This window comes from Eumetopias jubatus, unplaced genomic scaffold (assembly GCF_037043125.1).
Source record: "Eumetopias jubatus isolate StellerSeaLion01/CBP00866 unplaced genomic scaffold, mEumJub1_p1.0 scaffold_17, whole genome shotgun sequence".
NCBI classification, from domain to species: Eukaryota; Metazoa; Chordata; class Mammalia; order Carnivora; family Otariidae; genus Eumetopias; species Eumetopias jubatus.
Genome location: NW_028274823.1, coordinates 59229727 through 59246561, shown reverse-complemented (window position 1 = coordinate 59246561; position 16835 = coordinate 59229727). Strand labels below are relative to the sequence as shown.

The following is a 16835-nucleotide window of genomic DNA, read 5'->3' as shown; positions in this document are numbered from 1 at the left end:
TCCTTTTGTGGTTTTAGTGAACTACTTTCCTATGGCCTTAGAAATTGGTCTCAAGATTTCTTAATGGAACTTCATCTTTAGCAATGAAGTCTCCTTTCCAGTTACAATTTCTATTGAGTTTGTTACAAATGATATATACGTACATATGTGACTAATGATATATGATGAGATATTCACATAAATTTTGTTACGAGGTTCACTAAGGCTCACTAACTTTGAGGATTGATACTTGGGAGAGGGAGGAAATTGTGCTATTTGAATTTTTAACCATATAAAACATCAAAGGGGTTTATACCAGTGATAAGATTATGGGCACTATAGCTTTCTTTTACTTTTCTGTGTTAAAAAAAAAAAGTGATTTTTTTTTTTTTTTTTTTTTTTTTTTTTTAACATGGCAGTGATACATTCAATACTAAACTAAGCCTTCCGGGGCTTATCCCAGATACTTGGCAATATGTTCAATCAGGGCACGAAGATGAAGCTGCTAACCCAAAACACTGACCACATGGAACAAGGAGGAAGGTGAGAAAGACAGGACACTACTTCTTGTCTTTCCAGCAACCCAGTAACACTTGGCTGCAACAGAATCAACCACACTGTATGGAGTTAAGGCCCAACTCGAGCTAAAACTCTCCACTTCTTGGGGCGCCTGGGTGGCTCAGTCGCTAAGCGTCTGCCTTCGGCTCAGGTCATGATCCTGGGGTCCTGGGATCGAACCCCACATCGGGCTCCCTGCTCCCTGGGAAGCCTGCTTCTCCCTCTCCCACTCGTGTTCCCTCTCTCACTGTGTCTCTGTCAAATAAATAAATAAAATCTTAAAAAAAACAAAAACAAAAACAACTCTCCACTTCTCACAATGTTGGCTCCTTCTCAAAACAGTCTGAAAATGATCTCTTCAGATATTTTGGAAATCTGGTTTCTGTTGCTCTGGGGAAAAGATATTAAATGAACTTCTGAATTCTCTAATTTGAAGAAATGAAACAAGAGTCTTAACTTTCACCTACTGGAAAGCATTTAAAGTTAAAATGTATTAAACTGAACCTAACTTTTAACAAAATCTCTCCAATCCAGTCTTGCATGTTTAAGGTTTTTGGTTTTGATTTTAATAGTTTATATCTTTCTTTTCTATATTTAAACTCTCCTGCCTGCTTGGTTTGGCACACTCCTACCTTTATAAAAGTCAATGACTATATAGATAAAGGAAAAAAGAGAAATTACTCGCTAAGTTTGTTGCCAAGTTCTTGAAGAGCTTGCTCCTGTTCATGATATATTTTTTTCAACTGCTGATTTTCATCCTGGATGTTAAGGAACTCCTTCAAAACAATAAAAAACAGAAAACGCAATTTAAAAGAAATAAACAAGAAACTCCCCATTGTATACATACAAATAATTAGGAACATATATCCTTTAGCTTTTTATAAAAAACAGAACTCTATGTCCAAGCTTTCATAGCTGTTCCATCAACTATCACCTATTTCCCATTCATTTAATCTCCTTACTGGTTTTTTTTTTTTAAAGATTTATTTATTTGAGGTGGGGAGGGGCAGAAGGAAAGAAAGAATCTCAAGCAGACTCCCCAGTGAGCACAGAGCCCAACACAAGACTCAGGGCTCAATCCCACGATCCTGAGATCATGACCTGAGCTGAAACCAAGAGTCAGATGCTCAACCGATTGAGCTACCCAGGCACCCCATGGGTTTGTTTTGTTTTGTTTTATTTTTAAAGTAAACTCTCCACCCAATGTGGGGCTTGAACTCACGACCCCAGCCAGGCACCCCTTCTTACTGGTATTTTTAAAGATGACCAGTATATTCTGAGCCATCAGGGATGGCTCTTTGGTATAAATATAAATTATGATTTCTCTTTTTAAGTAACTTAGTTTTTTCAAAGATATAATTTTTAAAGTTTTACCACCATTTACTTTTTTAAGACTAATGATTTGTTGGGTCTCATTTCTAAGATGAGATAAGGCATCTTTCTCCTTTTGAAGATCTTCCTGCAAAGTCTGCCTCCATTCCTTCTCAATCTTCAAATCAGTTTCCAGCTGCACCCTTGAATGACAAACACACAGAAACTTAGTGCTATTTCTCACATGACAGTTGTCTGCTTTCTTTAATAACACCACCTTTTTGATTATTTTCACTTTTGTGCATTTCTTCAGGTATTTTCTTTCATAAATATTTTTTGTAAACAAGTTCAGCAGCATAGGGTTTTCTGATCCCAACATATCAATTTATTTGCCAACCACAAAAACTCCTTCCTAAACAATAATTTGTTATTTTTAAATTCTGTGTACATAAATGCCATATGAGCATATAAAATGCCTTGAAGGGTACACACTATTAAAACTGGTTGTATCTTGGGGGAATGAAACAAAGAGAAAAATGTGAAGTTTTAATTATTTTCATTTCTCTGCCATGTACAAAATTTTACAACTAACTATTGTTCTGATAGAAGAATTACAGCAACCACTAAACCAATTAAACATCAGTCACAGAAAAATCAACCCTGGTACTTTACAGATTGCTTACAGGACAGAGCTAAGTCCAAAGAGATGTCAAGAGGAAAACTCATACAGCCTGGAAATGCCAATTCACATTTGAAAGCACTAACATCATCATTCTAACAGGTGCTATCTGGCAAAACAAAAGTAGTCAAATTCCTACACTTTAGGATACCAAAGAGAAATCATTTTGAAAATTATTGCTCATAAGTAGGTATAACAGATGAGGCATAAATAATGCTACAGTCTCTAATACTTTAAATTTTATTTTTTTAAGATTTTATTTATTTGACAGAGACACAGTGAAGAGAGGGAACACAAGCAGGGGGAGTGGGAGAGGGCGAAGCAGGCTTCCCGCGGAGCACGGAGCCCGATGCGGGGCTCGATCCCAGGACCCTGGGATCATGACCTGAGCCGAAGGCAGATGCTTAACCGATTGAGCCACCTAGGTGTCCTCTAATACTTTAAATTTTAAAAGCAATATATAATATTGAGACTATCACAATATATCATTTAAATACTCTTGTGTTGATATTCTGATTACTTTTGTTTCCTCATAAAGTTAGCATTTCTATCTATAGCCATATTATTTCTCCGTGAAGTAAATTTTAGATTTTATAATTCAGGTTGAAGAGAAGAGATTCCCCTAAATGGAATTTACAAATTGTTGATAAATACTATTTCACTACAAATTCAAAAGGAATACAGAGACAGGTATATGTTACTAAAACTGAAGTAACCAAAGTATGGAGTGCCTTGAGTGGCCACATCATCCAGAATCAGAAAAAAAACTGAGTGAAAAAGCAAAGGAAAAATATTTTTAAGTTATTATAAATATATTGTCAAAATACACATTGACCACAAGAGGCAGAAACCATAAAGGAAAAAAAAAGGAAAAATAAAACTATTTAAAACTTTAAAATGTCTAGGGGCGCCTGGGTGGTTCAGTCGTTAAGTGTCTGCCTTCGGCTCAGGTCATGATCCCAGGGTCCCGGGATCGAGCCCCGCATCGGGCTCCCTGCTCTGTGGGAAGCCTGCTTCTCCCTCTCCCCCTGCTTGTGTTCCCTCTCTTGCTGTCTGTCAAATAAATTTTAAAAAAATTAAAAATCTTAAAAAAAACTTTAAAATGTCTAAATTAAAAAAACCACTATGAACAAAGTTTAAAAACAGTAAATTTAGAAAATATTTCACTGTATGTGAGATACCCAGAGTAAATAAAGAACTCTTACAAGCAAATATTAATAAGCTGAACATTCCAAGGGAAAAAGTAGATAAGAACTGGCAATTCACAAAATAAGGAAATACAAAAGGATCCCACCAATAATCAAAGATGCAAACTCAAACAATAGAGCACAATTTTTCAGGCTAAAGGATTCCTTTAGATTAACGGATACGATGGTGTATACCTATATTAATTGATATGATACATTGCCCATGACACAGCACATGCAGTGAACAAGATACTAAAAAGCATGTAGTATGATCCTCTAATACATAAAAAACATCTATGTATACCAAAAAAAGGGATATTCATCAAAATGTAAAAAAAAACTAATTTTTATTTTCTTCACATTTTCCTACATTTTCCAACAGCATGTAATTATTTTCATAGTCAGAAATCAATAAAGTTATTTCCATTTTAGGAGAAAAAAATGGGATTTGTTTTTCTTGGACAGAGTCCCAGCTGCCCCTTTCTACAGAAACGTTACAATTTTTCTGAGCCATCAGGGATTCTCCTGATCTCCAAATTGTTCACATGTTCATGCTCTACCAAAATGGCACCAACTGAGACACAAAATTATTTTCATGGTTTTAGCAGAAACAAACATCTTCTCTCTACAGTTGTATCCAAGACTTATTAACTAGGTTAGCCCCATAGCAGTAGGAACCCCAGAAGGCAAAGAATAACATGGTAAGGAGTTCCCTGATGCCCCTTTTTGCCTCCTATATAGCTCAGAGTGGGTGTTGAAGAAGCCCAATATCTGTAATGGATACAGAAAAAAAAGTCCAAAGAAAAGCCTGCTCTCTCTTGCTAAAGGACAGGGAAAAGGTAGCCTAGAATTGATAGAAACCGTTTTGACAATAAATGCCCTACTGCAGCAAAACAAAAAACAAAAAAACTCAGAGGAAAATGCCATAGGCCTTCAACCACTGTTAGCAAAGGCCAAGCAGGGAGCTTAGATTGCCATCCGCACTGGCAATAATAAAGTGTCTCTCCCAATCCCCAAAGTGGTAATATCAGAGAAATCCAAGGGGCAAGCCTGGACTTTCACTACTGCCCAGCACCCTCTCTTATGCAGACCACATTGGGAACCTGGACTTTTAACCCCACATCAATAATAAGGTATTTCTCACCCTCCCCAGGTCAGTGAAAGCCAAGTGAGAAGCCTAGATTTCTACCCCTGCCCACTGAAATGAGGTGCCTCTACCTCTCTCTTCCAGAATGGTGTCGGCAGAGACCAAGGCAGAACCCTGGACTTCCGCTGCTACTTGAGAGTAACAAGGCACCACTCCTCTTTTCCACAGTGTCAGTAGAGACTGAGTGGAAAGCACAGATTTCCATCCCTGCCCAGTAGTTAGGTACCTTTCTCCATCCCATCCAGAATGGTTCTAGGATTCTACTATCCCCACTTGGTATAGAGTCAGTGTTGGGGCATCCTGGTGGCTCAGTCGGTTAAGTGTCTGACTCTTGGTTTGGCTCAGGTCATGATCTTGGGGTCATGGAATTGAGCCCTGCATCTGGCTCCATGTTCAGTATGGTGTCTGCTTGGGATTCTCTCTCCCCGTCCCTCTGCCCTTGCACCTCCTGCTTGCACTCTAAAATAAATAAATCTTTAAAAAAAAGAGAGAGAGAAGAGTCAGCATCTATATTCCCCTGCTGGTGTGGTTTCAGTGGAGAGCTGCTAAAATTTAAATAAGATGTAGTCTCATAATTCTCAGTATGTCCAGAATGCAACTGAAAAACACTTGTCATACCAAGACCCAAGAAAAATCTTAACTTGGATGAGAAAAAATAGATGCCATGTCAGATAATTCTGACTAGACAAGAATTTTAAAGCAGTCATCATAAAAATGCTATGACCAAGGAGCGCCTGGGTGGCGCAGATGGTTAAGCGTCTGCCTTCGGCTCAGGTCGTGATCCCAGGGTCCTGGGATCAAGTCCCGCATCAGGCTCCCTGCTCCTTGGGAGCCTGCTTCTCCCTCTGCTTCTCTCTCTCTCCCCCTCTGTCTCTCATGAATGAATAAATAAAATTTTTAAAAAAAAAATGCTATGACCAATAAAGAACACACTTGAAACAAAATAGTTAAGTTTTAGCAAAAAAGATCAGACGAGATTGGGCACGTTCAGGGTGGTACAGCCACAGACAAGTAAAAAAGAGAGAAAGGAAGGAAATATAGTCAAAAGGAAATATACAATAACCTCACTAAATGGGCTCAGTGGGAGAATGAAGATGATGAGGAAACAATGAATTTCAAAACACTACAACAGAGGAGCACGTGGCTGGCTCAGTTAGTAGACCATGTGACTCGATCTCAGAGGTGTGAGTTCAAGCCCCACACTGGGCACAAAGCCTACTTAAAAAAAAACAAAAAAAAAAAACAAAAAAAACACACAACAATAGAAATTACCCAATCTGAACAAGAGACAAAAAAGACTGGGGGGGGAAAAAGTGCCAGAGACCTATAGGACTATTTTTTTAAAAATCTAATATTCAAGGTTATCAGAATTCTAGAGAAGAGAGGGGAGCCTGGGAGCCTAGGAGCCTGGGTGGCTCAGTCAGTTAAGCATCCGACTCTTGATTCTGGCCATGATTTCAGGGTCATAAGATCAAGCACTGTGTCAGGCTCCATGCTCAGCAAGGAGTCTGCTTAGGATTCTCCCTTCTCCTACTTCCTTCTGTCCCCACTCCCTTTCTTTCTCTAAAGTGAATAAGTGTGTGTTTTTTTTTTTAATAAGATTTACTTGAGAGAGAATGAGTGGGAAGGAGGGGCAGAGGGAGAGGGAGAAGCAGGCTTCCCGTGGAGCAGGGAGCCCAATGTGGGGCTCGATCCCGGAACCATGGGATCATGACCTGAGCCGAAGGAAAATGCTTAACTGACTGAGCCACCCAGGTGTTCCTAAAGTGAATAAATCTTAAAAAAAAAAAAAAAAAATTCCAGAGGAGAGAAAGCAGTTGGAGCTGGAAAAAATATCTAGAGAAAAAGCTGAAAATTTTCCAAATTTAGTAAAGATAAACTGACCAAAGTCTAAAGAGGATAAATCCAAAGAAATAATCTTGGGTAGAGGAACAGGATTCATATGACAGTATTTTTCATCAGAAACTACGAAAACCAAAAGAAAGTGGTACAACACTTTTCAAGTGTTGAAAGAAAAGAACTGTCAACTCAGAATTCTAAGGATATTCTGAAAATATCTTTCAGAAATGAAGGTGAAATCAAGACCTCAGATGAAAAATAAAGAGAATTTGTTGCCAACAGACCCACCCTAAAAGAAACACAAAAGAAGTTCTTCAGATACAGAAGAAAACTTGGGATTTCAGGAAGAAAGAACAATAAAGTTTTCTAAATTATGTTTAATGTTTGAAGCACAAACTATAATACTGTCTGATGTGGGGGCACATGGCTGGCTCAGCCATAAAGCATGCAACTCTTGATCTCAGAGTCATGAGTTCGAACTCAACATTGGGCTTAGAGTTTATATTAAAAAAAAAAACTTTCTAATATTGTCTGATGTGGTTCTCAATATTGTGCAAAGAAAATATTTAAGTCAATTATGTTATAAAAGGGAGAGAGTAAAAAGATCTAAGTGAAAGTAAGGCTTCCACACTTCATTCAAAGTAGTAAAATGTTGGCACCAGTAAACTGAAAAGTTGCAAATATATAAGACAGTATTTAGAGCAATCACTGGAAAATCTATGAAGAGATACACTCAAAAACACCATAGATAAATCAAAAAGGAATTCTAAATAATATTCAAATAATCCATGGGAAGGCAGGAAAAAAGAAAGGAATGAAAACAAAACAATAAAACAGCAACTTAAGCTCTCATATCAACAATTACACTAAATGTAAATGGACTAAATATATTAAGAAATTGTCAGAACAGATAAAAATATGAACTATAAGAAAGTATATTTCTTCAAATATACTGATGATAATAAAGATTAGGCTGAAAATTTAAAGACTGAAAAATGTGAATGTTAACGTTTTATTACATGACAATATTAATCAAAAGAAAGAAGTAGCTCTATTAACATCTGATAAAGAAAATTACCAAGATAAAGAAGAATATCATGTTGATAAAAAGGTCAATTCACCAAAAAGATACAGCAATCCTAAATGTGTAGGCACCAAACAACAGAACTTCAGAATACAAAAAGCAAAAACCATTAGAACTAAAAGTAGAAATACACAAATCCACAATTAAAGTTGGGATATGCAACAAATCCCCTCTCAATAACTGACAGAACTATTAGAAAATTAGCAAGAATTGAGAGGAGTTTAATGCCACCTCAACCATCTGGATCTCAAGGCAGCTTAGCAAGTTATACATCATAAATGGCATGTAGTCTTGTTTAATGATCTGTTAAACATAATACATCACTTTTCTATTGTTGCTTTATTTTAATAACAAAAGTAGCACATATTGACTGGGGGAAAATACTGATGTTTAATAAAGTAAAAACTAAAATACCCCTGCCAATCTGCCATCACTCCCCTAAGATAATCATTCCCCAGAATCCTTATTCTTTAAACTCTTTTCTCTCTTTATATATATGTAAATATGCACATATGCATAGTTTTAATTTTATAAAAAATGGGATATCTCACATACTGTCTGCAACTTGCCTTTTTCAGTCCAATGATGTATATGGACATCATTCTTAGCTGGTAATAGATATATAGATCTATGATATGAAGTATTAATAAAAATGTTCTCAAAAAACTTATTCTTTGATAATATAAGTTCCTTTGAGTTACAAAGGCATATTACACTCAGTACCTAGAAATATAATGACCATCTGCTTTTATATACCAGCAGAAAGAATAAAATTCTCCTTGAGCAAGGTAACAAGATAGTTGAAATGCTCTGAAAACAATAAAGGGACAAAAAACACAAATTTTATCAATTATGTTTCTAATTTTTTTTTATTTCTCAAGGAGAACTCCATAATCTAGCTGGCATCATTAACTAAAGGAAAATATAGGTATCCTACCATTATGTGCAAAGAAGAAGGGGTGGGGAGTATGTTAATACAAGTATTTGTTTCTAAGAGTGAAATACTCACAGCTGTTTCTCCTTTTGGGAGATTTGTTTCTGCAGATTGTCGGATTTACTCTGACACTCTTGTAGATATTTCTTGTCTTCATCTTCAGCTTCCATTTGCGCCTTCTCTGCTTGCTGCAATCTGGTGTAATTCAAATCAACTTTGGGTAAAACTGAGGCTAGAACTAGGGTGTAAAAGGGTGAAGAAGACAAATAAAAGAAAAATGGGGAAATAGAAACATTTCTAAATGAAAACAAAGTTTGGGGGAAAACTCACAAACTCAAACGTGAAAGAGCCACACAATGTCTAGAAATTGTTTTGTGATTTTTTTTCAATATAACATATAATATGCCCAGAATACTATCTTCAAATGTTTTATTTCTTGTTCATAATTAACAATGCAAAGCAATACAGCCTTTACCACTTACGTAGAGCAGAATGAATTAACTTTGAAAGTATAATGGGTGTGTTACTGCCTTTTTACAAAACCATGTAAAGCACAGGATTTACGTCTACACTAGGTGAAGAAGCCACATTGTTATTTATGTTAGGATGTGTATGCCAGGAATCAAGTGTGCTACAAGGCCAAGAGCAAAGACCTGCAATTATTTCGAACAGCCAAGTCCTCCCTGTAGGATCTTTATGCATTTACTACATTATGCCAAAAGCTGTATGTGTATGTTAAGATTCGAAAGAATATAGTATTAGTTGGCAACATTCTCTAGAGATCATTTTTGTTCATGACTGATGTTTAAATATTAGCTAAAAATGTGATTTTCATTTGTTCTGTTTTTATTTGTAAGTCATTGCTTCTCCCTGTGCTTAGCTCCACTCCCTGCCTCCCATCTAGGATTTCTTAGATTTAACTTCAATGTTTTTATAAGAAAAGTTTTCCCACGTATTAAAGAGACATTAACTCCTTGTAGGGAATCACAGGCAAAATTTCTATTCAACTAGCTGAAAACACTGCCTCTTCTTTTCTTCCTAGAAACATACCAGTGGGACAACCTGACACATTTGAGAAGTATAAATGCCACTTCTGAGCAAAAGAGAGTAACATTCAAGTTATCTCTAAATTGAAATTTAATTTTAAAATATTAACGTAGGGAGACAGGGACCCAAGTATTTCTCTAAGATTACAGAAACTAAAATAAAACTCAGAGTGAGGTAGGGCTTGAAGTTGTGCTATCATAGAAGAGGGCTAAGGGAACTGGAAAACTGAGGTGCTGGAGCACAAGAGAATGGCCAATCTGGGTTATAAACTATTTTAAAACATATTAAAAAATCAGTAAAGAAGCCATTAGGCCAAGAGTGGGCCAACAGGGAAAATTTGTGCCAACACATTGTGAAACCAAAGGGTTAACTTATTTTTAAACAATGTTTATATTTTCCATCAAAAAGTAGCTAAAAAGATAAAACTGCACTTGAAAATCCTGACCTCCAAAAGGTCAATACTCAAATCAGCCTTTGTGCACAAGGTTTGAGGAATGTGTTTTTGGAAATCCAAGTGCACCCACTCTGCTTTATGGCAGTGTATTACCACAGCAGCTGATCAAGAAGTGGACAGGGTCCTTAATACCCTTTTCAAATACTTAATAGCATAAATTATTTTCTATTTAATATATTATAAAATTGTCGATTCTCTTTTAGTCTGTTTAAATACAAGTGGTTTTCAGAAAGATATATCTTTGACCAGCTTGTACTGGTCCTGAGTGTCACTGCTGGCATATTTCACCAATGACATTGCAATTGTCCTAGTTTGAGTTAACAAATCATTGTCACTTCATAATGGAATGGACAGAAATTAAAGACAGAAAAAGGTAATAAAGATGTCCAAAATGTAAAAATGGGGATAAAGAAAACAAAAAAGAAAAAAGAAGAAAGAGGATGTCAATAAAAGAATATTCATGTCAATAAAGCATTAATAGTTATGTTTTTCATAAGTAGATTCAAAGAAAGCAATGATAAGACATATGTTGACACCAACATGACAGGTCAATGGAAATACATTACATTTTCCAACAATAAAAGTGAAAAATGCCAATACAAAACAATTCAATTTAAATAAAATTATTTATTGGTTTGGGTTGAGGGTCCTAGCTCAAAGAAACGCAACTAAACTGCCAACTCAAAGCTTGATTTCAGATAAAGAGATGGTGAATGACAAAGGATATGACAATCAATATGCATGGAAACAATCAGGGATAATTCCACCATAGATTTTGTTCGTTTTTCACTTTTTTAAAGTCTTTGTTTGTGTATTTGTTTTATGTCATCAATTGAACCACATGAAATTGCCGATATTAAATCTTTTAAGAAAATCCACAAAATGGCAAATTCAAATGAAATCAGCCTACTATAAAGCAACTTGATTCCATGCAACAACCAAAACAAAAAAGGCAAAATCCTGCTGGGCTTAAAAAAAAAGTCCTAATCTAAATTTTCCTAATGATTTTTGTGGCAGGTGTCAGAGCTGAATAAAGAAAAGGGAGAAAAAAAGGAAAAAAAGAAACTAAGACTGAAAATGCTGTACCTTTGCTCCAGCTGCCTCATGGCTGCAGTAATTTTATTGGTTTTTTCTTCTAGTCGGGCAATTATTTCATTTTTTTCTTTCAAGCCATCTTCAGAACCCTATTTAGAAAGAAAAAAAAACTATAGTGGCTTTGATTTTTAAACCTGAATATTTTTAAGTTTTGTATACCATTTCACTATGGAATTTTTACTTTGAAATGAGTAGAGCTAATTTGTAGATTAAAATACTATGATATAAAGCAGTAGTACTATTAGTCTTCAATTAAAATGTAATTAAAAGAAAACTGCCTTTAGTGCTTCTGGAAGACAACAGAATAAACTTGTAAACTATGCTTTTTTTCCAATTAAATAGTTTTTGGCAACAAATCTACTTAAACAGTGATGTCACTTCATGAGAGAATTATAACGATTATTATAGTAAAGCATTTTAAGATTTTTTTGAGAGAGAGCACAAGCAGTGGGGAGGGACAGAGGGAGAAGCAGACTCCCCACTGAGCAGAGAGCCCCACACGGGGCTGGATCCCAGGACTCTGGGATCATGATCTGAGCCGAAGACAGCCACTTAACTGATTGAGCCACCCAGGCGACCCTACAGTAAAGCATTTCAATCAAAATTAAATCTTTCTCAGGGCCCTTGGCTGGCTCAGTAGGTAAAGCATGTAGACTCCTGATCTTGGGGTTGTAGATCTGAGCCCATGCTGGGTGTAGGGATTACTTAAAAAAAATAAAATCCTGGGGCGCCTGGGTGGTTCAGTCGTTAAGTGTCTGCCTTTGGCTCAGGTCATGGTCCCAGGGTCCTGGGATCGAGCCCCACATCAGGCACCCTGCTCTGGGGGAAGCCTGCTTCTCCCCCTCCCACTCCCCCTGCTTGTGTTCCCTCTCTCGCTATGTCTCTGTCAAATGGGTATTAAAGAGGGCACGTTCTGCATGGAGCACTGGGTGTTATACGCAAACAATGAATCATGGAGCACTACATCAAAAACTAATGATGTAATGTATGGTGATTAACATAATAAAAAATAAAATAAAAATAATAAAAAATAAAAAGTAAAAAAATAAAATCTTAAAAAAATAATTAAAGGGGCAACTGGGTGGCTCAGTCAGTTAAGTGTCTGACTTCAGCTCAGGTCATGATATCAGGGTCCTGGGGTCAGGCCCTGTGTTGGTCTCCACACTCAGCAGGGAGTCTGCTTCTCCCTCTCCCCCTCCCTCAAGCTCATGCTCTCTTTCTCTCAAATAAATAAAATCTTTTTAAGAAAAAATAAATCTTCCTCAGGACTACACTGTATAAAGAATTCATAGAAATGTCCTGCATATTTAGATTAAGTTTTCCCAAAAGATTTAATCTTCATACTTAACCTTTTGGCATTAAAAAAGAAATTCAGATAGGTTGTTTATTCTTTGATACCTATTCCATTGCTACACTACTTAAGCTTCCATACAGAAAAAAAGTCACTGGTTTTTATTACCAATATGGCACAGCTAAAAACCAAATCCTTCATACAAAAAATTATTTTCAATTTACGTTAAACTCAAGAAATTTAAGAATTTAAGAATGAGCCTTACCTCCAAAATCTATAAAGAACTTATCAAACGCAACACCCCCCCCAAAAAATAATCCAGTTACAAAATGAGAAGACATGAATAGACACTTTCCTAAAGAAGACATCCAGATGGCTAACAGACACATAAAAAGATGCTCAACATCACTCATCATCAGGAAATACAAATCAAAATCACAATGAGATACCACCTCACACCTGTGAATGGCTAAAATGTTGGCAAGGATGCAGAGAAATGGGAACCCCTTGCACTGTTGGTGGGAATGCAAACTGGTGCAGCCACTCTGGAAAACAGTATGGAGGTTCTTCAAAAAGTTAAAAATAGAACTACACTATGATCCAGCAATTGCACCACTAGGTATTTACCCAAAGAATACAAAAATATAGATTTGAAAGGGGTACATGCACCATGATGTTTATAACAGCATTATCAACAATATATCAAACTATGGAAAGAGCCCAAATGTCCATTGACTGATGAATGAATAAAGACGTGTTGTGTGTGTGTGTAATAGAATATGACTCAGCCATCAAAAAGAAGGTCATCTTAACATTTGCAACGACATGGATGGAGCTACAATGTATTACACTAAGTAAAATAAGTTAGAGAAAGACAAATACCATATGATTTCACTCATATGTGGAATTTAAGAAACAAAACAGATGAACATATGGGAAGGGGGAAGAAAAAAGAGGGAAACCATAAGAAACTCTTAATGATAGAGAACAAACGGAAGGTTGTGGGAGGGAGGTGGGTGGGGGATGAGCTAGACAGGTGATGGGTATTAAGGAGGGCACTTGCTATGATGAGCACTGGGTGTTGTATGTGATGAATCACTGATTTCTACTCCACTGTAGGTTAATGAACTATAAATTAAAAAAAAAAAAAAGAATGATCCTTACCTGCAACTTTTGATACATTTCTATGTTAATTGCTTTAACTTCCTCTAGTTGTTGCCGAAGGCCTATCAGAGTATCCTGCTTCTCATGGATATCTTTCTCCAACAACTTCATAGCAAGTTCAATTTCATGTTTCATACTAACTTGTACTGCTAGCTCATTTTCCACATCCTGCAATTTGAACATATCCTCAATTCACATACCACTTCAGGATGTCAAAAGTCAGACACACAGCAGTTAATGAGAACATGAAGAATTTTCTATTCACTATGTAGACTATTTTTTTTCCAATGGTTTCATGTCACTAGGTATATGTCTTTTTATTTTTTAAGTATTTTATTTATGAGAGAGCGAGAGAAAGCACAAGCAGGGGCAGCAACAGGCAGAGGGAGAAGCAGGCTCCCTCCTGAGCAAGGAGCCAGATGTGGGGCTCAATCCCAGGATCCTGGGATCATGACCCGAGCCGAAGGCAGATGCTTAACTGACAAGCCACCCAGAAGTCCCTGTAGATCACTCTTTAAAAAAAAAAAAAAAAAAAATACGTTCCACTCAATTTTGCTATGAACCTACTTGAAAAAATAATTTAAAAAAATAAAAAAATACATAAACTACTCTTTTGAGGTTTAAGCCCCATAAAGGGAATCAACCAGGTCTTATAACATAACATTCTAAATATTTTCAACTGTGTATTTTGTGAAAATGAAAGCATTTTCTAGATATTGTTAATTATCACTATTCTGCTTCAAAAATTAAGTATTTTTATGCCTCATAAACTCAGTATTAATTTTCCTTAATCAAAGAAATAAAGTAGTCTGGGGGTGCCTTGCTGGCTCAGTTGGAAGAACATGCGACTCTTGATCTTGGGGTCATGAGATCCAGCCCCGACACTGGGTGTAGAGATTTCTTAAATAAATAAAATTTGAAAACACACACACACACACAGAAATAAAGTAATCCATATAAGTGAAGGACAAAGATAACTCAAAAACCCCACTTCACAGTTTCAATTTCTTCTCTTACAGAATTTTACATTGGGGTGGGGGGATGTGGTACATGGAGGGCACATGATGGAATATACAACTGGGTGTTATAAACAACTGGTGTTGTATGTGGGTGCACATGGATGTTATATACAACTGAAGAATCACTGAACTCTACCTCTGAAACTTATAATAAGCTATAGGTTTAATTGAATTTAAATAGAATTAAAATTAAATTTAAAAAAATTCTCACAACAAAGAAGTTTCCTAATATTAAAGACAAATAGCAAAAGGCATGGAAAGGCTAGCAATAGTCTCTTCTTGACCTGGGTGGTGATTATACAGGTATTTATGTTATAATCCATTAAGCTGTACATTTGTATTTTTCTGTAGGTATTGTATCAACTTAAGGATAAAAAAACTCAGTTAATTTTTTTAAGATTTATTTATTTCAGAGAGAGCAAGCGAGCGTGCGAGAGAGCATGAGCCAGGGGAGGGGTCGGGGAGAGCGAGCGAGTCCCAAGCAGACTCTGCACTGAGTGCAAAGCCCAACGCAGGGCTCCATCCCACCACCCTGAGATTATGACCTGAGCTGAAATCAAGAGTCTGATGCTCAACTGACTGAGTCACCCAGGTGCCCCGTTAATTTTTTTTAAAGTAACTTCTATGCCCAACACAGGGTTGGAAATCATGACCCCAAGATCAAGAGTTGCATACTCTACCAACTGAGCCAGCCAGGCACCCCCAAAATAAGTTATTTTTAAATATGATTTGGAGCACCTGGGGGGCTCAGTCAGTTGAGCATCTGTCTTCAGCTCAGATCATGATCTCAGGGTCCTGAGATCGAGCCCCTTGTCAGGCTCTCCGCTCAATGGAGAGTCTGCTTCTCTCTCTTCCTCTGTAATCCCTCACGCTTTCACTCTCTCTAAAAGAAAATCTTTAAAAAATTTTTTAAATATCATTTTAGTCCTATTTGAATCCATCATTCTATTCTATTTTGTTTTTTTTTAATGCTGGTCACAATCCATTCATTTCAGATTATATAACACAGTATAAAAACACTTTAAAAAACACTTGATAAAAAAAGAATTTGAAGGGGTTATAAGGGGGTGAGATTTCTATCCCACAGCAAGGAAGATAAGGCTAAAAAAGAGATTTTAAGTGATGCTTAAGGGTAAATTATTATTATGATTATTATTTTTGCTAATGCAAACTACCTGTCTTAACTGAGATTCATCTCGAAGCTGCCTTCTGGCTTCATTGTACATTTCATCCAGCCCCTGCCGAGAATGCTTATATGTTTGAAGCTCAGTTTCCACATCCACTTTGGTAACCTAAGAAGAAAACATCAAGCTTTTTACTGTGTAAATCACTGCTATCAATACAGCACAGAAATAAATATCCAGTCTACGCAAAAGTCCCCAAAAGTGGCAATTTCTGACACAAGACAGTGTGTTTGCAAACAGTCCATACTTACCTCCAAGTGCTGCTGTGTTTTCATTAAAATCAATTTATTTTCACTTCGTAATTGATGATTTTCTTCTTGGAGTTTAATGATATTATTTTTTGCTATTGCTAACTAAAAATTATGAAACAGGGACAAGAAAAAGATTTTAAACACCTTTACTTATACTTGCTTTACAGGTTATGATCATCACTATAAACAACAGAATATAAAAGCTTAAAACTAGTCAAATGTCTCACATCTACAGAAGCTTTCATAAGAAAAATGTGCTATTATCCTAAGATACCAATAAAAAAATTGAACTCTTATTTCTAGTATTTCATTAGTCAAAATATATTGTTAAAACATATCATGTATACCTAAGAATGTTCTGAATACAAAGTGTCATGAAACAATAAGACTGTAAAGACCTGTGTAAAGATAAAAGATCTATAAGAAGGCTGTGCTATCATTGAAAATGTGATACAGACCTTCATGATAACCAAAAAGGACACCCTCTGAAATAGAGAACACTGGGTGACCATCACAAATATGAGACATTTTTCACCATCAGAGTTAAACTAAGTGGCTTGGTTCTGAGGCCTACAATGAAAAGAGGGATTCCAGGAAAGGAAAGCAGGGATC

General features: G+C 36.4%; 1 protein-coding gene across 9 annotated transcripts in view; it reads right to left on the bottom strand.

Moving 5' to 3' along the window:
* RUFY2 (RUN and FYVE domain containing 2) overlaps positions 1-16835 on the bottom strand; it is a 47433-nt gene that overhangs the window by 12137 nt on the left and 18461 nt on the right. For 8 of the 9 annotated variants that reach the window (XR_015767107.1, XM_088019947.1, XM_088019945.1 and 5 more), the window contains exons 9-15: positions 16224-16325; positions 15964-16080; positions 13770-13937; positions 11306-11403; positions 8794-8913; positions 1922-2051; positions 1219-1313 (exon numbers count right to left, since the gene is read on the bottom strand). Coding sequence is in view for 8 of the 9 variants with exons in the window: in XM_088019947.1 (XP_087876073.1) it covers positions 1219-1313; positions 1922-2051; positions 8794-8913; positions 11306-11403; positions 13770-13937; positions 15964-16080; positions 16224-16325 (830 nt within the window). In the remaining variant the exon portion in view is untranslated. Of the gene's footprint in view, positions 1-1218; positions 1314-1921; positions 2052-8793; positions 8914-9019; positions 10554-11305; positions 11404-13769; positions 13938-15963; positions 16081-16223; positions 16326-16835 lie in introns of those variants that run through there. The other variant, XM_028109462.2, reaches the window with a different exon arrangement.